We start from the raw sequence: 24,813 nt of genomic DNA, 5'->3' as shown, positions 1-24,813 counted from the left end.
TAGATGCATCTTCAGAAGCACATTTTTTTAATATTTGCGTGAAAACGTTCCGTAGATGCACATACGGAACACTTCCGTAGATACATCTATGGGAGTAACGTTACTTTTTTTAACAAAAATTTAATGCATAATGTGAGCAATGCAATGGTTGAAGATGAATGTTTACCTGAAATTCAGTCTTCTCTTGCTCCCTTTGATTCGTTGCACCAAAAAGTTTGAATTTTGGAGTGAAAATTGTAACATCCCGATTTACCCCGCGTAATATAAATAAATCAGAGTATAAAATTCATCATTTAAAACAATTCATCACAATCAAAATGTCACATTTACTTCATAACCCAAACAGTTGCTCATTATATTAACAGATACATAACACATATAAACGGATGAACATTTTCAAAAACAATATACTTTCCAAGAGAAACAACTTTCAATTACGCAGCGGAATTCAACATATTCAATCTTGGAAATGTCATGGCATCTTAATCCAACAAAATCAGCTTCAAGCTGTGAACATACTTCAATAAGCAATTAAAAATTCAACAAAGAAACAAATAGCATAATGATAGCGTTCATCCCCTTGAGTGTTACGTATCAGAGAGACATCATCGACTCGAACTATCACAACAATTAATTCTTCACTCACAGCGGATCACCTGCACGTTACAAGTATAAAGGCAACGTCCAACAAGAAAATGGTGAAATATATATCAATATAAATAGGATTATGATAAATAATATATTAGAGTTAGATCATCAAAATTACTACATCGCGGCATATAAGTCACAATTCACTACACATCATTATATTCGACAAACGATACAATTCACAGTTACAAGTCACAATACTTCGCATAATTATATTCGACAACCAATTCAAGTCACAATTTAAGTCACAACAATTCACATCAGAATCACAATTATGCATCGTAAAATGAGACACTAATAATGCACATGTATGTGGTACCCAGGGCTTCAGCCCCCATCGCCAATTGCCAATTAATAGAGGCATCCAACAGGCATAAGCCTTCGTCACTGTTTGCCAATCTAGGCTGTCACAAAAATGCAAATGTATGTGACTCGATGAATGCAACATCACATACAAAATCACAACAAGCTCGTCATGAGGCATACACCTATATCACTGTTATTACCAATAAATAGAGGTAATTCATCGTCACAATAGTTCCTGCACTTCGCAATATCAACAGAATAATAGCATCACATCGTCACTAGACATAGACCTACAACTTTGTATCAACACATCACAACAACAAATTAACGACAACAACTCAACAACAACAAATCATCATAAATAATACAACGGTAATTAACACTGGCTATAAAGCCTACGACTTTATCTTTCCATTAATTAGAGGCAATTACATTAATTCATCACCACCTGCAAATTCCCATATTTTCAACGGAATATCCAACTCAACAATCCAACCAAAACAATCCACACGCGTTCCGTAATTATTCAGACAATTTTTTATTCAACCGGTTAATTAATTCTTATCAGTTAAAATAACTAATACCCCTATTCGGCACTGATTTCATCAATTCTTATTATCACTACTAACTCTCTATTATCATAATTGTTTCTGCAACAATACCAGTCTCTACCATTATTCTTCTGTCATAAAGCAATTATGTTGCTACACTAATTTATTTTCTGCTGCTACTGATATACTACATTCTATTATTTATACTGCTTTTGTTATTTGTTGAATCTGTTTCACATTACTATTCTTCTATTAACATACAGTTTATGCAATCATGCTAAGACATTCCTATAGCTATATCAATTACCTCTGTTAATTATATTATGCTATTATGCCGATACTAAATTAGGTGGAAATTATAACAATGGTAAGTCACATGATCATTCACTAAAAGAATTAAATAAAATACTACAAGTGAAACTTAGTGGCCCCCGCCCCTTGAACCATGGTGTAATTAGGATTAATTAACACCACATGAAAATTATGGTGGCCCCCACCTTAGGATACAGGGCACCCACCCGCGTTTTCATGGCCCCCATCTCAACTTTTGGGGTGCCCACCTCACATGTGTGGCCCCCGTCTCTTATCTTTTTTTTAATAGAAACATGGGGCGCCCACCCTTTAGCTATGGGCCCCCCGCCACTATTCTTTCCTTCATCCTCTATGATTCCTCTTCATACTTCTAATTCACCAATAATTTCCAGAGTAATTTCCATAATCGTCCCACACTCAATTTCTATGAGCAATTCAGTGATACACCCAACAACAGAAATTACATGAACATCAAATATATGAAATCAAAGGAACAATAACTTTTACAAAATATAAATCAACACAATTCCTTCGATATTCATCAACAAAAACAATTTCATCATAAATCTTAAAACCACATAACAGCAAAACACCAAAAACACACAAAAACACAGAGATAATTTTATAACCCAAACCCCACATATTATCGATCATATTCCCGTTTATAGAGCTAGAACCCCACCCCTTACCTTGGATTGGAGACCGCTCTACAATTTCCGATCGAATCCGAGCTTCGCCGTAGATTCCAATTTCTTTGCCTCTTGACAACAACTTTTCCTCTTCCAAACCCTCGTTCCCTTTTCCTCTGCTAGCACTTCCCAAAAGAAAAACTTACTGATACTTCTCTCTTTTTTCTTCTTTTATTATAATTCTACTTAATCAATATAATAATACTATCTTTTTCTTATTTTCATTGAGCCTAATATCCACACCTCCAACAATGCTACTTCTAACCATTCAAAGTCCATAATAATAATAATAATAATTATAGTATTATTCTAATACTATTTCTTCAATTTAATCATCCAATAATTCACAGCATCAACGAATACATTCCAAAATGATGTAAGTAAATAATTAATCAAATATCCGGTCGTTACAAAAATGGTATTGGAGAAGTAGGATTTTTATGTTGTGGAGAGTGAGTGTTGATGAAGAAATGTAACAATGGGGGAGTGATCAAGATGGTTCAAACTATATCAGATACTTTCGAAGATGCATCTACGGAATAATGTGGCGCTAAGCCATTCCGTAGATGCACCTACGGAACAATCCCTGAACTGAATTTATGTGTATTTTATCCCCATTTGTACTAGTTTGTTATACTTTCATATATGTACCTACGGAAGGTGACAAATTTTTTTTAAAAAAATGTGCTTCCGGATGTGCATCTACGAAAGTAGGGGCATAATTGAAATTTCACGTGGGGCATAAATAGGGGCATAATTGAGAAATTCTCTAAGTATATTCATTGTTCCCTTAAATATTATAAATTTTATTTTTAATCCTTCAAAATATTTTTCCAAATAAGTGTCTCCTTAAATTTTTTTCATTCGTTCTAATGATCCCTTAAATCAACTTTCACTAACAATAGCTAATGTGGCGGGACAAGTGTCGTTTTTTTACATGTTGGACGTTAACTAAGTAGACATTCAGAGGTCAACTTAAATTATGTTAAGATAAATGCTAAGAACACCCTCTTTTCAACACTCTCTTAAACATTTTCTCTTTTCTTGGTTGAAACATGTATGGGTCCTACCACTTTATGTGAGACTTATTTCCAAAGTGAGGGACTCATACATGTTTTAACCAATAAGAGAGCGAGAGTTGAAAACAGAGTGTTACTAGCATTCCTCATTAAGAGAAATCTAACTTCCATTTTATTTGTTTAATTGTTTAATTCAAATTCAAAGAGAATTACATTTGTACATGGGAAACAATGTCTTCACTTTGAATTTTGTTGTTCTTACTACCCTATTACATAACACAATGTAGTCACACATCTTATTATTTTAGCGTACCACCCTACACCTCCTTGTATAATTTTTTTCTTTTTGCAAATCTAACTTTCATATTGTTCAACATATTATGTTCGAGTAATGCATCTTTGAACAACCTCAATGGAGAAAATTTTATTCCAATCTTAAAATTGAAATTCTTAACTATGCCATCATCTTCATTGAACCTAATCATGTTAGACTTGTTTTCACTATTATCACCCTATGCACATTTGTCAAGTTCATCGGTGATGTAATCATCTTAGATAACACATTCCTTTTCCATCTGGTGTAATAAAGCCATAGATGATGATGGTTCAGTTATGGTCGTATTACGATCAACATTATGTGTATTACTATTTGACCTACATCTTTAGCAACTGTGAAAATAATATCAAACTCATTCATCTCGTCTTCTTCAATATCATCAAAGTGTATGCCTATGACTGATTCATTACTCGATTTTTCTCCTGTATTGTCACTCATGTGATCAACATCATCAAAAACAATATTCTTTTCCCTTATTTTTCTCTCTAGCTTGATCCACAAATGTTGAATTTCCTACAAAGTCTTTGGATTCGACACATATTATATATCACACTTGTTATCTTCTACAAATTTAGACATTTGACATACACCATCGTCATTTTTGAATGGCTTTAGGTCTTATTCCAAAACTCCACCACTTATGTTTCCACCTTAGTTTCACAACATCTTCTTCAAACTTAGAGTCAATCTTCTTAATTAAGTCACAAACCTCAAAATAGGACCAAAAATTTGAATCCTAACCATTGTATGTCTTGGTAAGGCTTCAATGGAACCATAAACCGCAGATTGCAAGACTCTCGCCAACTTGAGGGATCGCCACTTTTAACTTGAGGCTTCAATGGCATCACAAACTGCAACTTGCAATGCTTTCACCAGCTTGAGGGACCACCACGTTCAGCTCAGATTGGTCACCATTTCTACTTAATTTCGTCATAAATTCGGCATAAGATCGTCATACTTGGTAACACTTTGTGGTTATTTTTAAGTGTTTTTCTTTGATTCATCTAGTTCTAGTTAATTTGTGTGCATTTTGTTTTTGTGCCATTTATCTTTGTCTATTAGGTGCCTTTGATCTCTCTACTTGGTGGTTGTAGGTTAATTCTGGATCAGATGGAAATTTCACAAGTGTTGGTGTAAAAGAAGATGAAAATCGTGACAAGCGTGTAGTATTTTGATCATAACTAGAGCTTCGTAACTCAGAATGACGCGGTTCCGATGGCAACATTTCGCTAACGAAAAGGGCTACAACTTTGATGTTGAAGTCAAAGCCAAATTATGAAGTCAGAGGCTGACACGGGCTGCCAGTGTCAGATGACACGGCCGTGTCCAACCTGCTGAAGAATTCTCCGCAAAAGTGGCAGAAGTTGACACGGTCAGCCCATGTCAAGTGACACGGCCGTGTCAGCTGGTGCGGACAGAAATTCTGAATTTTTCTATTTTGTTATTTTTAAAGCACCAGGGGCATTTTGGGTGTTCTGTCTTGGACCTGAAAACCTAGAACAGATTAAAAGTTATATTGAGACAAGAGGAGAGACACTTTTTTGCATCGTACGATAGAATTCCAGAAAGAGGAGAAGATAGCTTCATCAAGGGTTTCAGAGACGGAGAGATTCAACGGTGGACACCATTGAAGATCAAAGTTCCCAGTTATCTTTGTAATGTCTAAATTCTTTGCTTTGTGTTTCTTGAATATTATGAGAGGCTAAACCACCCAATGCTAGGGGGGTGGTCCTGATTTGGTTTATGTAATGACTCTGAATTCTTGATTTCATCAATATATTGGTTTATGTCATTCAGTTAAATTATGCAATGTTCTTAATGTTTTATTTATCTGTCAAATAAGAATTAATCTACGGCTAACAAGTACAGGACTGTAGTTGTTAGGGTTTGTGCATAATTTGATTATAGTAGATATCACCTAGGACTAGGGATACCCTATAATCACCAATTAAATCTTGATAAAATAAAGGCTTGGTTTCAGCTTATTTCCCTAAGGACTTATGTATTAGGTTGAAAGACCAAAGGTTTTCCCACTAAGGACTTAGGGGAAAACATCCTAGAGGTTTGGTAATAGAATACCATGAACTTGTTGAAGAGATCTGAATTCAGGGTTGTTGCAAGCCAAAGCAACCACTTACCCTAGCATGTTTTTTACAATAAAAAGAACCAACTTTATTATTCCGCTTTTATTTATGTGTACGGATTTATTCCATATTCCACAAACTATTGTTTTTGTTCAATTGAATTAAGATTAAGAAGCAGTATTTCCTACGTAGTCCTCGAGATCGATATTTGGGTTAAAACCCATTATTACTACATCGGTGAAAATAGTACACTTGCTATTTTTCCGATCAAGCTCGAGGCTTCAAAGTGACCACAAATTTCATCTTTCAATATCCGCAACTTTCAATCGAAATTAAGTTTTTAATGTTTAATGCATCAAGGGTTTTAAATGTATTGAGAATACTGTCTAGGGATGAAGTTGAGTGTTAATGGTGATAACTGATTCGAGAGGGATATAAATTAAGGTTTTGGGCTGAAAACGGTTGAGGGTGACATTTCTTAAATTATTGTACTTAATCTCTTTTCATTTTAATTGACACCTGGTTCTAGACAGAATCATCAACATCCAGTGCCATTCATTTTCCTCCCAGACAAACATATCTTGTATGCTACTACTTTCGTTTGCACACACCTAGAAAAGAGTGGAAATACACTACACAGAGTTCATTGGCCCAACCATCTACTTTTCCAAAATGACACCTTGCTATCATTCGCTAATTTCATTGATAGAATTTGCGTGAAACCTCCTACTTGCGTATCATCTCCAATTTTCATCAGATCTCTCCACCATGTAGACTCTAAAGCATGCTTACCCACCTTCTTCTTGAACACAATTCTACAGTGAAGTAAACTGTATCTTTCATCCAAAGTTTCTTTCCAAATTGGACCATCTTCATTTAAAAATCTCCAAAGCCACTTTGTTAGGAGAGCCTTGTCGAACACCGCCACGTCTTTGACTCCTAAGCCACCCTTTTCTTGTTGTTTGCATATTGTGCTCCAACTAATCCAATCCACGCCACTCTTTTCCATTGAATTGTACCACAAAAAAATTCTTTGTATTTTAACCATAGCTTCCACCACTTTGTTAGGTAATTTGAAAAAGGACATATAGTAAACCGGCGGGTTCGTGACCATAGACTTTATAAGAGAAACTCATACTCCAATGGATAGAAAGCTCCCTATCCAAGGTGACAACTTAGCCCTTTTATTCTCAAGAACCAAATCCCAGAACTTTACCCTTCTCGAATTACCTCTAATTGTTACACTAAGAAATTTAAAAGGAATACTATCCAATTTACAACATAAAAATTGACTTGCCACTTGTAATAAGTATTGATCAGATTCGACCCCGTACAACTTAATCTTCCACATATTCACTCTTAATCCTGACACCATATCAAAGCCTCGAAGAATCACTTTGATCGCCCACGGATTTCTCCATGAACACTCCCCCACCATAATGGTATTATGCAAATTGTAATAAGTCATACGCCTCTCCATCATTGATTTTAAATCCTTTGAATTCACCTCTCAATCTTGATTGTCGTACTATTCCCGCAAGACCTTCTGCCACTATTGTATACAAAAATGGGGACAACGGGTCGCCTTGCCGCAAACCTCTTTGAACTTTGAATTCTTCTGTGGGACTGCCATTCACCAAAATCGACATGTTACTATTAAATACTCCTACTTCCATCCAACTCATCCATTTATGCCCAAACCCCATTTTTGACAAATCTCCCTTAGGAACCCCCAATCTACACAATCACAGGCCTGTGCAAAATCTACTTTCAAAAGTAGACAACTCGTCTTCATTCTCTTAGCCAAATCAATAATCTCATTTGTGACCAACACACCATCTAATATTTGTATTACGGTACGAATGCATTTTGAAACTTTGATATTAATTTCCCGATCACCTTCCCTAACCTTACCGCTAGCAACTTAGAAATGATCTTATAGATGCTTCCAATCAAACATATTGGTCTGTACTCCTCCAAGCCTTAAGAATGCTCCACCTTTGGAATAAGGGCTATGAAAGCCGCTGTCATTGCTCTCGGCAGAGATGCTTTCAAATGAAAATCTTGGACGCATTGCACTTTCTCATTCCCCACACCATACCAAAACTTTTTAATGAATTCAATATTAAATCCATCAGGCCCTAGACTTCTATCTCATTCGCACCTAAAAACCACCTCCTTTATTTCCTCCGTTGAAAATTCCTCCTCCAAAGCCATCTTATCTTCTTCAGAAAGTTTGTTAAATTCAATCCCCCCCAACCTAGTTCTTGGCATTTCCTTACTTTTGAACCTCTCCTCAACATAATTCTTCACCGCTTTTTAATCTCCTCGGTGCCTTCCAATACCCCTTGAGTCCCCTAAACCGAAACTAAAGTATTTTTTCTAGCTCTTACTTTCAACATTGAGTGGAAATACTTAGTGTTGTTATCCCTTTCCTTAATCCATTTCAGTTTTGCCTTCTGTTTTATCATGCTTTCTTTAAGATATATATTCCTCCGAAAGTTATCTTGTGTATGCCTCCTTATTTCCCTAACATCTTGACTTACATGTGTAGAAGTGTTCAAGTCTTCATCTTCTAAACCATTCAACTCTTCCACATCTTCCTTAATCTTCAAATCCAACCACCCAAAAACGCTTTTATTCCACCACCTCGGTCTCTCTCTAAGCCTTTTAAATTTTTCTTTGAGAACAAACACACTGCTACCCTTTACTTCAAATGAGTTCCATTCATGCTTCACAAAGTTGATAAACTCCTCATGCTCGTACCAACAATGAAACACCTTAAATGGTTTAGGTCCCCAATCCAAATTGCTTGCTTTAACCCAAATCAGCCAATGATCTGATATGTCCCTATTCCCCGATACTTAAGCCACAATCTTCCATTGATTAATAATACCCTCCGAGAGCAGAATTCCATCAATCCTACTTCTGGCTTTACCATTAGAGTTCATCCAAGTAAATTTATTCCTTAATACCAGTAGATCCACCACCTTTGTAAGATCTATGAACTTAGCAAATTCCTCCATTTCTACCCTATTTGATGGCACTTTCCCCCTTATTTTCTCCCCAACTTTAACTGCATTAAAATCGACCCCAATTATCCATTCCCCAACATGCAATTTCTGTTTCTACTCCAACAGAAGGCTCCATAGGGCTCTCTTTTCAGCAATACAACAAGAGGAATAAACATTGATGAAATAATAGTTCGTACCTTTCCATAACGTATTAACACCCATAAAACCTTTTGACTTAAAGCTAAATGTAGGATCAATGACTCCTTTTCTCCAGATAGTTAGCACCCCCCCAACCGCACATCCAACCCTACCTCAGACCATTCACAATCCGCCAATCCCCATAAGCTTTTAACAGTTTGCTCCTCCATCTTCTTCATTTTCGTCTCCTGTATAAAGCATAAATTTGCCTTTGCCCTTACTAATATCTGACCAACTCTCTTTCTTTTAGCAGAATTTCCTCCACCTATAATGTTAAACATTCCAAGATTCATTAGATACTATTATTTTTTGACTTCCTTGCTTCGAAGAAAGAATGTTCATGTGCTTCAATATCTCGAACAATTCCTTCAAACACTTTGTCATCTTCTTCTCCTTCAATCCCTAAATATTTAATTGATTTCCATACCTTTGTTGGCATCCCTTCAATAGATTTCTAAATATGTTGATTGCCTTGGTTCACACCTGAATCAGCGATAGAATCACCGCATAAGAAAGACCCATTTGAGCTTATGGAGTTCGATCTTACTATATCACCTCTCGCCGGAGACGTATTGAGAGACAATTGGAAATTAGGGTTTCCCCGGGAGTGTAAAAGTGCAGAAAAAATAAGACGGCGCAAATGGAATTTTGATACTCTGATAAATCTCCTAAATTGGTTTTTTCTTCTTGGGCCTATTTAGTCCCACCGGCCCAGTAAATGAAATTGAATCCGATCCTTGTTGGTCCATGTCAGCCCCATCACACCCCCCATCCAAGTGACCCATGTCTTCACCCCCACATATATTGGAAATACGTTTTGACATTCTACTTGACGACCCCACATATCCCTCATTAAGTGTTGTCACTTTCTCAGCATGAGGAACATATCACCTTGTATCACATTTGCTGCTCCCTCCCCATCAGCATTAAATGTAGACACAACCAAAAGCATTTGTTGTACATGCTTTATAGCGATTTCCTTTTTATTTCTCTGATTATCCATATAGTCCACCACCTTTTCCGTCAAAGGTTGTATATGCGCCTCCATGTTATTTTGGACTTCTGCCTCCCCCTACTTCTCTGTGTCCCTGCCTCCATTACCCTTGGTTTTGACATCTCCTTTTCACCTGAAAAACTCATGGTATCCCCATTGTCTTCCCACTCATCCTCCTCACCGCTGCCATCACCGTCACCCTCCTCGGACTCCGATGGTCCACCGTTCAGAACACCACCACTCTAAGATTTTGGCATCGTAAGCCTCTTGGGTCCATGCATGTATTCCACCAATTTAATACTATAAGCATTATCATTCACGCCTATATTAATGCTTTCATTCAGAACCATGGTATATTTGGTTCTAATTAAGAATCTTGCTACATCCATCTTATTAGGCTCCCTAGTTTCTTGATCCATGCAAATGAATTCCCCCACCGGCTTTGATATAAACTCAAAGAACTGTTTACTCCATACCTAGCACGGTAGCCCATAATAGTGCATCCATGTCATTTTTTCATTGTCTACATCCGTCAGAGACCACAGATGAATATTCAAAAACCATTTGCTAACCCATGCTTCATCTTCCTTGATCAACAGGTTTAACTCCCAACCTCCATTTCTTCTTGTAGGCACAAGTTTGCACCCAAAGGAGTTGCTTTGATCCTGAAGTAACCCTCTGCACATTATAAGTCATTCTTGGTTCCTCCATCACACCAACAAATGCCTCCTCAAACCTCTTGAAATCTTCCTTCTCCACATCAAATTGCATGTGTATAAACTTGGGTCTTCGTTCTCTCCTATTCCAACCTTCCTCCCGCTTGTTTTGCAACCCACCCATTTTCTTCATAACTTGTGCATACGAATCCTTACCCTTGGGTATTTGATGTTGTATAACGTTCCTTTTATACAATCTTTCTACACGTTTCTCTGGGAGCTCCTTATTCTGCACAGTTCGGTTACATTGCATAAATCCCTTACTCTGCATAATGCCTTGCGGTTCAATGCCTCTTTGGAACCTCGGTACATTTGCATGTAATTTCTACCTATGATGAATATGTTATCCAACTCCGCCTCAAGCCACCTTGCATCCACCACCTTCCTAAATCTTACGAACCCGTATCTATTACCTCTTTTATCTCTCTTAGATGGTATCACCACCTCTGTAACTAATCCAAAGTCCACGAAAATGTCAAACATTTCCTTCGCACCATAATCCTATGGGAACTCAGAGAAGAAATTTATGATATCCTCTCTTTCGGCGTTTCCTTTTCCTCTACAAAGATCCCACCTATTTTCTCTTCTTACTATTAGTTTCCATTGCTTCTTTGTGACCACCTTCCAACCCACCTTTCCTCTCACCTCAATTTCCTCTCTTTCTCTCTCCTATTTCTCTCTCATGTTTTTTCAACAGGGAGTTTTAGTTTCTACTATTTTCTAAAATTTTGAAAATTGTTCAATTGCCCTTTAACTTTTAAATTTTTGAATAATTTTTTTCATACATGTTTAGAATACTTTAAAATGTTTATCTATCAAATTTTAAATTTTTTTAAAGGATTAAATATGTTTTTGGTCCTTATAAATATCTCAAATTTTATTTTTAATCCCTATTAAAAAAATAACATATTTTGGTCCTAAATTTTTTATGCATGTAGTTTTAGTTCCTACTATTTTCTAAAGTTTTGAAAAGTGTTTAATTTCCCTTTAACTTTTAATTTTTTGAATAATTTTTTTCATACATGTTTAAAATACTATAAAATGTTTATTTACGAAATTTTAGAATTTTTCAAAATGAGAAGAATTAAATATGAAATTTTAAAATTTTAAAAGATAATGATAAAAGTAATGAAAATTTCAACTTAAAAATTAAATTTTGAGTTTTTTTTCAAGACATTTTTTATAATGTTCTAAACATGTCTGCAAAATAATAATTCAAAAATACACATTGGTTTAACAATAGGACTAAAATTACGTGCATAATAATCTGTATGAACCAAAATATGCCATTTTTTATAGGAATCAAAAGCAAAAGTTGATAATTTTGTACAGACCGAACTTATTTCCCTTTTTAAAAATGAAAATAATTAAATATGAATTTTTAAAATTTTAAAAGATAATGAAAAAAATAATAAAAATTTCAACTTAGGAATCAAATTTTGAGTTTTTTTCCAAGGAATTTTGTATAAAGTTCTAAATATGTCTGCAAAATAATCATTCAAAAGTACACATTGATTTAAAAACAAAAATTAAAATTACGTGCATAATATTGTAATAGAAACCAAAACATATCAATTTTTAATCAAAACTAAAAATAAAATTTAATAATTTTATAGAGACAAAAAACATATTTAATCTTTTTTTATCACAACAAACTCAATGTAATTCATTAATCAAAAAGTGTTCAATACAAAGAGGAGCCGACTCTTACATATTACGTCGAGCCCAAGAATTGGCCGCCCTTGCAAGAGAGTGAGCAACCGAATTCACTTGACTTTTGACAAACTTCACCTCAAAGTTTGGAAAAGAAAGCAATAAACTACGAATGGACTCAATAATAACATAAAACTCAGAATCACCCTTCCTATTGGAATGGATATCATGTGTCACAATTTGGAAATCACTCTTGAAAATAACAAACTCCAGATGCGATGAAATAGCTCCAAGGATAGCCTCTTTAAGAGCCAAAGCTTCAGCTTCAAAAACGGGGAGAGTTCCAGGATCCCATGAAGTACCTACATAGATAAAGTTACCAATGTGGTTACGGACACACCACCCCCTGTTAGTAGTGTCGTTATTGTTATTAAAAGTTGCATCCACATTGCATTTAAGCCCGCCCATAGGTGGAGCACTCCAAACTAAAGCTTGTTGAGCACGAACATTGTTTGTTGAATTTTCTTGAGCTTGAAACCATTCGTTCCAAATATGGAACGCTTTGACTCCCAAAATTGTCGCGTCTTCTTTCTCATTCTGCCAGACATAATCATTTCTGTTCTTCCAAATAACATCTACCATAACCGCAAATCTGCCTGAAATTTCCTTTTCTTCCTTTGAGCAAATATCAAGAAAAAGAGGCTTAATATCCTGAAAAACCTGCAAACGAGACTCAATAAGATGAAAAAGACCTGCTGCCCGCCAGCACTGATTAGTGGTTGTGCAATCAAGAAACAAATGCCATTCATCCTCGATAGTATTCTCACAGAACGGACAAACTTTCGGGAACATGACAGAACGCTGTCTAAGTCTCTTGCGAGTAGGGAGGCACCCCGCACAAATTCTCCAAAGAAGGTGCTTAACTCTCGGAGGTGCCTTAATCTTCCAAATGCTACCCCAATTCTCCGATCCTCCCACCTCCTTATTACTTCTAACTACTTAATACCAAAGATTGTAGCCAGATTTCACACTATAGATACCATCCTGCTTTTCATTCCAAATCAATATATCCTGATTAACCTCTTCCAACTGTGGGACTTTGGGAATTTTTTCTGAATCCTCCGCATCAAAAAGATCTCTAACAACTTCTATATCCCATTTCTTCTCATTAGCCATCATAAGATTATTAACTGACAGATGGTAAACCTCTTGTTTTTGAGGACCTCCTAAATTACCTTCACTACTTCCCCGAATCCAAGGTTCCTGCATGACATTAATATTACTACCATCACCAATACTCCACCTGCACCCTAATGTTAGGACCTCGCGAGATTTCCAAATACTCCTCTAAATAAAACTCGAATTATAACCCATATGAGAATCAATGAAGGAGTTATTAGGAAAGTACCTTGCTTTAAAAATTCTAGAAACAAGTGCTTCTGGATTCGAAGTTAAGGCCCAACCTTGTTTTGCCACCATAGCCATGTTAAAGGCATTAAAATCCCGGAAGCCTAAACCTCCATATTCCTTAGGGCATGCTAATCTATCCCACGCCATCCAACGAATTCCCGCGCCCTCCTTACCACCACCCCACCAAAACGCATTCAACATTCTTTCAATATCCTGGATAATCGACGCTGGAAGAATGAAAAGGCTCATAATGTATGATGGAATAGCCTGAAGGACAGATTTGATCATAATTTCTTTTCCCGCTTTAGAGAGAGATCTTCCTTTCCAAGAGTTAATCCTATTCCAGATTTGATCCTTAATATAAGATAAAGTAGCCTTCTTACTTCTACCAATCATAGAGGGTAACCCAAGATATGTTCTTGTTCCTAACACATGGCGCACTCCCATAATACCAGCAAGATCCTCCTGAGCTGGTTTGGATAAATTCCGACTAAAAAACACCTTCAATTTAGTCAGATTAATCTCATGGCCTGAAGCCTCCGCATAAATCTGAATCACCTTCATAATATTTCTCACTTCAGTTAAGTTTGCCCTGCAAAACAAAAAAAATCGTCAGCAAAAAGTAGATGGGACACTGTAGGTGACCCTCTACAAATTTGTATCCCTTGGACATCACCACGTGCTACCGAAGCTGTCATGAGTTTGGAAAGTCCTTCAGTTACAAGGATAAACAAATAAGGAGACAGTGGGTCTCCTTGTCTAAGTCCTCTTCCTGGTTCTATTGGTCCTGCTTGATCCGAATTTACAAGAACAGTATAGTGTACCGAAGTAATGCACATCACAATCTAATGGATCCATCTCTCATCAAAACCCAAGCGGGATAGCACACCTCTTAAGAAACCCCAATCCACCTTGTCATATGCTTTGCTGATGTCTATTTTTAGAGCCAAATTCAATCTATTTCCTCGCGTCTGTCTTTTGAGGGTATGAATGACCTCAAAAGCGATCATATCATTATCGAGAATCGATCTTCCTTCAATAAAATCAGACCGTTCCTCCGCGACACATTTCTCCAATAAATGTTTCATTCTATTAGCTAGAGTTTTTGACACCAATTTATACACAACATTGCAGAGGGAGATGGGACGGTAATCTTTCATATTCTTCAGGTTAGTGCATTTCGGGATCAAACAGATATTGGTGTCGTTCAGAGTCGGTGGGAAGTAACCCCTGGATAACCAATTAGTTACTGCCAGCCATATATCTTTACCACAGAGTTCCCAAATTTTTTTGTAAAACGCCGGGTTGAATCCGTCAGGTCCTGGTGATTTATTAGAATGCATATCACAAAGAGAATCATACAGTTCTTCTTGCGTAATAGGGCGGATAAGCTTCATGTTCTCATCTTCAGTAATTACTTGGTGGAACAAACTGAGAACATCATCATCATTTCGAGTTGTTGCTGTGAATAATGTTTCAAAGTACCTCTTGGCCATCATGCTTAGATCTTGCTGTTTCGTGACCGCTATACCATCCTCTTGTCTCAAAAAATTAATTTGCTTAAATTTTCTGCGCACCGTAGCTGACTGATGGAAGAAACGGGTGTTACGATCATCGTCGCGATACCAATGCACCATAGCTCGTTGACGCCAGTAAATGTCTTCCTTTAACAGAGCCTTCTCATATTCTCTGTGGGCTTCAAAAAACGAGAAGTCGCTTCGGGATCATGGCAGCTACGGTAAGCTTCCATAATTGATTTGTGACATTCCAGTTCCTCCTTCTTTTTCTTTTTATTTCTACTGTCCCAGCCACCAGTTCCTTAGCACATGAAGAGATTTGATGCATAACATCACAAGGACTCTCTTGTTGCCATCCAAACCGGACTACATCATCTATGTCCTCTTCCTTCAACCAATAATTCTCGAATCTAAATGCACTGTACCGAGGACGTTGAACTGCCGGCTCACATGAGAGAAGAATGGGGGAGTGGTCCGAATGCGTTGCGATGAGATTAGCCAACTTAGGAGAAGGGAATAACTCCATCTAGGATGGCGTCGTGAGAGCACGGTCCAACCTCTCTTCGATCATCCGGTCAGTTCCTCGGCTCTTAACCCATGTATATTGATGTCCTTCCAAAGGGATGTCAACAAGATTGCAATCACTGACAGTGTCACGAAATCCATTGTAAAGCCAATTAGGATGTGGGTGAATTCCTTGCTTATCTTGTTGGGATAGCATGTCATTAAAATCTCCGATAATACACCAAGGAAGAGTAGACATGGTATTGGTCTCACGCAGCATTTCCCATGCCTGTCTTCTTTTGTTTCGCTCAGGATATCCATAATAGCATGTTAATCTCCATTCTCCTTTGCTCTCATCCTTAATGTGAATGTTAATAAAATTTCGAGAAAAGTTCTGTACACTGCACTGAGCTGCGTCTTTCCAGAGAACCGCCAAACCGCCACTTCTTCCTTCGACATCAATAACCAAACAGGCTGAGAATTTTAACGAAACTCTGATTGTTTCCAATTTGCGGGTCTTAGAAAGCGTTTCAGAAAGAATAATAATATCCGGTTGGTAACTGTGAGCAAGCTTGCGTAAGTCCTAAAAATTATTGAGTGAAGTAAATATTTTGAGAATTAAAATTTTAATTTAAAATATTCAAAGTAAATCAAATAAAGTCAAGTTCATAGCTCTCTATCAATTAAACTAATTTATTCCCTTTAAATTGAATATTAATTTTTTAAATAAACATAATAAAGTCAAGTTCACATCTGTCCATTTCACTTGAATATTTATATTTTAAAAGTATGCTTAGAACGTGGACCACGTGAACCCCACTCCCGCCCATACCTACATCATTTATTTTGTATTTTTGTTATACTTTCTTTTCTATGAATTATTATTTATATTGTACTTACTTTCACGTTTCTAGCTGTCACACTTCTACCAAATTAAAGTTTGAATCGGCGTATCTTAGTAAAGATTAATTTTGAGTAAAAAAAAAGTAAAGATTAATTTATTTCACTCAATATTCCCTTTCTTTATAATTCTTTCTTTTGAGTTGTTCGTAATTCTTTTAAAAAATAATTTATTGTAATGTGATTACATGAAATTTTATATTTTAATATAATATATTGTAATATGATTACATAGTTTAATGGTTCGTTATCAACTTAATTATTGCAATAATTACTCGCTTATTATTTCAAATGCAAAATTTTAATTCAAAGATATTTGAACTCTTAATTAATACTTTTAGGTGGATGTTACTGGTTTCAACTTGTGCGTCTCGAATTCTCGAGCACGCAACTACATTTTGGTAATAGAGTATAACAAAAAATAATTAAGGAAGAAGAAAGTGAGATTTGTTTTTGTGTGTGAATTAATTTCTATTAATAGTTCTGTTGAAAAAAAATATGGGTGTGGTTCCGTGCTCTCGTCCACTTTAGAGTTCATACACACGTTTTTATTAATAAAAAAAGAATTCACACTTAATTCTCTATTTAGTCTTAATCTCTGATTATATCACTTCCTTAATAAAAAAAGTAGTTGATCAAAAAAATTTGATTGGATTTCCTTTTATCTAATGGTTTAGGTGAGTTTTTTAATTAAAAAATACTCATCCATTCCGATTAATAGAGGATATTATTACAATATAAATTAAAAACCGTCAAAAATAAAAAAAATGGAATCTGTAAATAAACTCACAACATTTCTGTTAATAGCATAAAACAGCAAACTGCATATGCCTAAAAATATAACTAACTATAATGGCACCAAAATCATAGATTGAATCTGTACTAGATTAAAACTCATCTTTCAACCTGAAACAAATGAACATCACACGAAGATAAAAAAAAAAACAAAATACATCACACAAAGATGAAAAATCAAAACAAACAACGACGCACTAAAATGACGAAATAAAAAAAAATAAAAAAACTAGATATATGTGAATACTTTTATAAACATATTTATAAATCACTCGTAAAGAGTTGTTACAAGGGCTTGAGAGAAGGAACTTGAAGTTGTGCTACATATTAACACAAACGCGATTCTGCAACGATTATGGAAGAGTAGAATTCCCTTATAAATCAAAATCTTCAGGTGGAGAGTGATGATAAATAGATTGGCAACTAGAGAGATCATTCACGATAAAAAGGACAAGGTGTGCCTTTTATGCGGGAACCATTTCGAAGATTTGGAACATTTATTCTTCAAGTGTGTCGTTACATTAAGAGTGTGGGGTCGAATTTGTGCTTGGCTGGAAATATACATGGGTGAAGAGTATGTTGGGGGAAGTCACTATATTTAATTTACTACTGCTTTGGATGGTAAAATTAAGAGGAGGAACATGGTCATGATATGGTTAGTTGTGCTTTGGTCCATTTGGATTACAAGAAGCATCATTATTTTTGACAATGGCAGCTGTATCCTTGAAGATTTAGCGATGAATGTTAAGATTGTGTCTTGGAACCGGAAAGCCTTTAGCAGAGGAAAGCATGTCACAAATTTATACAATTGGATGCATTCTCCTTTAAATTTTTTGAACAATATATAAGACTATGGCTAAGATGGTTCTCTTTGTATTCGGTTGAGTACTCCTAATACTTGATTTAATATAATTTTACTTATTAAAAAAAAAACATCACCACCACCAGTGGAACTTAAATCTACGACCTCTCAAATGTAATAAATAGTTAATCAAAACATTCTATTGTAAGCGTTTGAACTTAACATTTCTATTTTTGTTTTTAATTAAGTATGATTTTTTATTTTTTATTTTTTAATTAAAATAATATCATCATTACATAACCCAAGTGTGTTTTCTTTAAACAATAAGATATGGGCCCCATCTCTGATTCATGTGTCCATGCCTAATTAAACACAAGTAGAAGATTTATAAGTAAAAAAATAGAATTCGGCTTAATTAGTATTTATTGTGCTGGGGACAACAATAGTTTAAAGGATATTTATTTACTTAAGTTAAATCTTTTGGGTGGATATTATTAATTTCAAAGTTCTCGATCATGCAACTTCATTTTGGTAGTTAGTACAGTAGAACAAAACATAAACTTCATTTTGGAAGTTAGTACAGTAGAACAAAAAATAATTAAGGAAGAAAAAGAATGTGTGCAGTTCTTAGTTTTTATTGGAAGAAGCGAAGGCGAAAATTCATTTATATATTTAAAGAATTATTATGTTTTATTTCTTTTTTTAATGTAATAATAATATTTTTTTTGATAAAAAATAATTTAAAAATATCATCCTAAGATTTTGGATACGAATTCAGCTTTGACATATTTGAAATCTATTAAAGTAAAAACTTTTATTTATTTTTATTCTAAATTTTGAATTTTGTACTATTAAATGAGTTCAATTGATAGTTGTGCATTGATATCAGTTAAAAATGCGGATTAAAACCCGCGAAAATCAAATAGATTCCTTGCCAAAAAAAATATGGGCCCCACATCTGATTCATTTGTCCATGCCTAACTAAACATGAGTAGGTGAGGTGACATAAGTGCAAAACCTTGAAAGAAAAACCAAACATAGCAACAACATTAAACTCCACTCAATATAATGTCCATGCTAATCCCATAACAGACCAATCTTGTCACAGATTTTTTGTCTTTGTCCTTCTGAAAAACAATGGATCAAGAAAACCAACATCAAGTCATGATGATTTTGCATGATGATAATGAAGAAAACCAAGATCAAGTAGTGGATGATTTTTCTTTGAAAAGAAATACTGTTAAAGATGTGGTTGTAACATCCTCTTCTTCATCTTCATCATCTTCTTCTTCTTCTTCTTCATCATCTTCTTCTTCATCTTCTTATTCTTCTGTTACTGTCAGCAATGGTGGTACTGGTGATGGTCATAGCAATGGAGGTTCTGCAGCTGTGAAAGACACAGATGGATCTTCTTTGCAGAAAGAGGAAGAAGAAGTTGAAGAGAAAGGAAATGTTGGTGGTTTTAACAATGATTTTGATGATGGTGAAGATGATAAAGAAGATTGTGTACCTGTACCTGTAGCTGAGTTTGTTGGAGAAGAACCAACAAATGGAGAAGCTGTAACTGATGCTACTTTTGGTGTTGATGATATAGTGAAGAATAGTAACAACAGTGTTTACTTTGACAAACAACAAGGTAAAAACCACTTTCTTTTGTTTTCTTAATTATTATTATGTACTATAGCATACTAATTTAGAGGATTAACACTATTTTTGCTTTTTAACTTTTTGTATTTGTTTTGTTGATGCATGACTCTAATTACTCATGTTTAGTGTAAATTCTTTGTGATGATTTCTGAAGTTCTTGTGTTTTTTGAGCTTTTTTCTATCAGCATTAGTTCAACTGAGTCTGTGTAGTTAAAGACATTATTAGATCCATTGTGGTGCTATGAATGAAAATAAATTACTTTTTATGGATGAAGGAGTGTGGAAATGTCGCCATTGCGCGTGGTCGACAAAGCGATTTGACAGTCTTAAGGGATACTACCCTCACCTGCTGCTGAATGTCAAAATTTTGATTCAACATGGACCTTGTTTTGTTTGGGAAACTAAAGGTCAGTGGTAGATGCTAAGATTTCAGAAGCATACACAATTGCTGTTCTGATCGGCGTAGTTCAATCGCTTTTCAACGAATTGGATTCTGAAGTTACTTACCTCAGTTGTTAAATTTGTCGGATGATATTGTCACAGTTGATTTTTCTCAGTCAGCTTCAAAATTTTAGGCCCTATTTGGAAAAGCAGCTTAATTAATAACTTATATTATAAACACTTATCATATAATTGCTTATGTGTATAAGTTATTTCTATATCCTTGAACAATCTTATTTAAAATGTTTGAACTCAAATTGGAATTTGTTTCGTGTTTGCAGGCGATGCAGTGATTGGACTTAAAAGAGATGAAAATGGCGATACTGAAAATCACGAGGAGAGTAAGTTTTATGTACAAGTGGAAAATTCAGCCATTCAAAGTAGTTTACGCAGCGAACTCGACAAGTTTCCTAATGGTTCAGAATTCTCGGTTTTACGTAACTCATCTGATATAAAAGCTACACCTGCTGTGGATTTTCATGAAGAAACTAAAACGGAAAGTAACTCCATAAACGAAATTGATCAGCAAGAGAAAGAGTTTGATGTTGAGCTAGTAATTGCAAAACAAGAGACACATGATTTGTTTTGTCCTAATTGCAAATCTTGCATTACTAAAAGAGTTATCCTCAAGAAAAGAAAAAGGAAGATTCATGTATTAGACAACAAAGGAGACAACAAAGGAAAACGCGATAGGTTAGAACCGGTAGTGGAAAATAACGTGGTTGATAGTAGTGCTGCACGTGAAGTCAACCAAGGCGATCGTGCAAATGTAATATCTGAAATTACAAACCTGGATCCACTTCCTGTTTCTGCTGCTGCTGATGATCATGATCGTGATGATGACGATCGTCCTGAGAAAGAAGTAGAAGGATTCAGATGTTTGTCATGCTTCAGCATCTTTATTCCTAGTGGTAAGTCGGTTATTTTTTCTATATTGCAAAGCACAATTTTGTCTTTGATTCATGCACTTCCTGCAATATACGAACCTAATCATCTCGTTAATTTTGACAGCAAAAGATTTCAATCTGTTCCGTAATTTTGGTGGTTCCAGCAAGCATGAAACTTTGCAAAATCCTGCAAGCAGTTTGCAAAATTCTTCTAACATTCAAGTTTCCAATCCGAATTGGTTCATCTCGTTATTTACTTATAAGAGAAAAACATCTACCGAGCAAGGTTTTTCGTTTATTCTTTTATTAGTTATTAGATTCGTACTTCTATGTGAATTCACTTGCATGATGATGAAGCTTATTTGAAAATTTAATGAAGTATTTCAAATTGTGTCTACGCTTTTCATTTTTCTGTATAGCAAGCGAAACTTCTTCCCATGAGCCTTCTAGAATCGCTCCTGCTGAGCAGAATCAGTCGACAGTTACTTCAACTATACTATCCTCCTCGGATACTGGTCATCCAGAAGGTCCACTTGCTGTTGCAGATCCGATTAAGAATGAAAAACCAATGTCAGATGTTAATCATGGAAATGAATGGAAGAGTATTGAGCAGGATTTCATAGATTTTTCAGAAAAAGAACAATCGCTGATCAGAAAACCAAGGACCGATGACAAAGAGAGAAAGCAGACTTCAGTGGATACAACAAAAACAAGTATGCTTTAGATTTAAAGTTAATAGTTTCATCTGTTTTCTATTAAACAAATCAAGTCAAATCATACCGATAAATTGAGCATTAGAATTCTAAAACCTGCATAATTGAGTCTCAAGTTTCTTACTGCATTATTCATGTGTACCTTCAAACGCATACAAGGTTATACGAAAATATAAAACTTTAGTGCACAATAATCTACATTTTTCATATTATCCTATATTATTCATTGTATTGATTCATTTTGTTTGAAGTGACGGTGCTGACTTCACTATATCACTCTGATGCAGATACTGTTGAAGTTACGTCCTCAATGAACTATTCTAACGGGACAGTATCCGAGTACAAGAGTGTAAACTCGGTAACTACAACTTCTAGTGAAACATTTGTTAGTTCTAGAGAAACTACAAAAGGCACTATTCTGAATAAATATCAAGAGAAAGCGGAATTTATTGTTCCTGCAAGTGTAACAGTAGGGTCTCTAGTTATTGAGAATTCACCAAAAGATGTTAACAAGACGCCTGAAATTGTTAAGAATACCGATTCCTCTTTGTGGCAAGGCGGAGCACAACCACCAGTTCAATCGTTTGACAGCACAAGTTCTGCAATAGATGCTTTATTTCCATCGAAAACGAATATTTCACTGGTTAATAAAGTTCGGCAGGATATCGATAATTTTATGCAAGAAAATAAAGGTATGCTCATGAAATTATTATCTTCAGTAAATTTTCTTCTCAGATTGTATAATAAGCATAGTTGTTATTATCGTGCAGGTGATGTGATTGTTGATGTCGACAGAGAAGCAAATGAGATCACAACATTGCAGACAGAAGATAATGTTCCAGTTGATGGTGCTATTGCGACAGAACCTCAAACTCAAGTAGGTATTGCCGAACAACGTAAAGATGAAATTGTCGAACCGAAAAAGTGGGAAATAGTTAAAAGCATTGTGTATGGTGGTTTAGTTGAGTCAATCACAAGTCTTGGAATTGTGTCATCTGCAGTTAGTTCTGGTGCTACCCCATGTAAGTGTTCTCTCTCTCCCTCCCTCTACGAGTGATGATCGGTTAATTCATCAAAATAAATCTGTTTCAGTATGTTAAGTACTTTAGTGACAAATCCATGTCTTGTGTTTATTGCAGTGAATATAATTGTACTCGGATTCGCAAATCTGATTGGTGGACTTTTCATTCTTGCTCATAATGTGAGTAGTTTTTCATAACAGTAGAGATCTCATACTTATTCGAAAAATCTTAGTTACACCTTTTCTTTTGGTCCTTTTCTCCAGCTTAAAGACCTGAAAGATAGTCACGCTAGAGGACAACAACTTCAATCGAACGCGCGAGATCGGTATCAAGAACTACTAGGACAAAGATCGAACTTTGTGTTCCACGCTGTTATAGCCGTTTTCTCGTTCCTGATATTTGGTTCTGTCCCCCTCATTATCTACGGCGTCTTGATTAATAAGAATTACTATGATGAAGTTAAGCTTGCAATAGTGGCAGCAAGTTCTGTTGCATGCATCATTCTGCTTACTATTGGGAAAGTTTACACTCAAAGACCACCTAAGTCATACTTCAAAACTGTGTTATACTATGTCATAATGGCAGTTGCAGCCTCAGGATTATCTTACATAGCAGGAGAACTAATCAAGGATCTTATAGATAAGTTCAGCAAATCAGAGTCAGGTTTGGCAATTGCCATGCCTATATCAGACACAAAAACAGCATGGATGTCTTACTGAAACTAGTTGAGAGAATAGGAAGTTTAGAAGGAGCTTGAGATTTTAGAGGGGTTAGGGAAACTTGGTTAGAAAAAAAACTTGTAGTAGCAAGCAACCTTTCTCTTTTGATGTTTCGTTTTAGGTTTTGTTTTATTGGATTCTTGTTTAAGCCTTTCTTTGTAGACTCGTTTTTCTTCCTATCATAAGGGTTCTTCACCTTCACCACTTTCCTTTAATTTTTTTTCCCTAACATGTTGAGAAATTTTCCTACTTTTCTCTTTTTTTCTTTTCTTTACTCCCAAAGCCATGCCCTACCAACTTTCAAGCAAAGCCTTGATCAATCACATCAACTTTTTTCAATGACGTAGAAAAGCATACCATGCTATTTACCAAATTAGAGATACTTAGACATACCAAATCAAGCTTTTAGATGTAAATTAATACTTACATAAACCCTCCTTGTTCAAAAAAGCGTGAGTGTAACCAATGCACATCACTTGAGCATCCTTTACCAATAATTATTTTCTGATGACATTTTTCAAAAAAAAGCTATTGTGAAACCTTTCATTAATGTTCAGAAAAAAAGTATATAATGTTGGGGGGAAAAGCCCTTACTTTTTTTAATTATGCCTTTTACAAAAAACTTATATCTTAACCTAAACTAATAACACAAACTAAAGAAAATCACATTTTGAAAACAAATTCATTTTAGAACAGTTCACCTTTTCTATTAAGGCTTGGCATCTGACAGTAAACAAGGCCTAGAAAAAGTTAAGATGATATAGAAAGCAAAAGAGGATTGAAGTACCAGCACTACGCAAATCATAAAGCTATGATCACATTACTGATTAGCGATTAATTTTGTTCGATTAGCACACACATTAGCCACTGATGCACTAACAATCCATGTGAAAGTGCATATAGATCACTCCACTGTATGCCACCAAAAGGTAACA

General features: G+C 35.4%; 1 protein-coding gene across 2 annotated transcripts; it reads left to right on the top strand.

Moving 5' to 3' along the window:
* The first annotated feature begins 19,461 nt into the window (after positions 1-19,461).
* LOC131620693 (membrane protein of ER body-like protein) lies at positions 19,462-24,079 on the top strand. 2 transcript variants are annotated; one of them, XM_058891837.1, is made up of 9 exons: positions 19,462-20,085; positions 20,372-20,503; positions 20,819-21,448; positions 21,549-21,710; positions 21,844-22,137; positions 22,425-22,829; positions 22,908-23,159; positions 23,277-23,338; positions 23,423-24,079. In XM_058891837.1, the coding sequence occupies exons 1-9, from the start codon at positions 19,587-19,589 to the stop codon at positions 23,876-23,878; spliced, it is 2,892 nt and encodes a 963-aa protein (XP_058747820.1). In that variant the 5' UTR covers positions 19,462-19,586; the 3' UTR covers positions 23,879-24,079. The 2 variants fall into 2 exon arrangements, with proteins under 2 accessions (XP_058747820.1, XP_058747821.1); XM_058891838.1 differs by lacking the exon at positions 20,372-20,503 and having other exon boundaries at positions 19,463-20,085.
* Positions 24,080-24,813: the final 734 nt, after the last annotated feature.

The sequence above is a fragment of the Vicia villosa genome, linkage group LG7, assembly GCF_029867415.1.
Source record: "Vicia villosa cultivar HV-30 ecotype Madison, WI linkage group LG7, Vvil1.0, whole genome shotgun sequence".
NCBI classification, from domain to species: domain Eukaryota; kingdom Viridiplantae; phylum Streptophyta; class Magnoliopsida; order Fabales; family Fabaceae; genus Vicia; species Vicia villosa.
This window is presented reverse-complemented; position numbering and strand designations above follow the sequence as displayed.

Coding starts and splice junctions, on each gene's coding strand:
- LOC131620693 (XM_058891837.1), top strand. CDS start 19,587: ATGGATCAAGAAAACCAACATCAAGTCATGATGATTTTGCATGATGAT. Junction 20,504..20,818: donor TTTTGTTTGGGAAACTAAAG/GTCAGTGGTAGA, acceptor TCGTGTTTGCAG/GCGATGCAGTGATTGGACTT. Junction 21,449..21,548: donor CAGCATCTTTATTCCTAGTG/GTAAGTCGGTTA, acceptor TAATTTTGACAG/CAAAAGATTTCAATCTGTTC.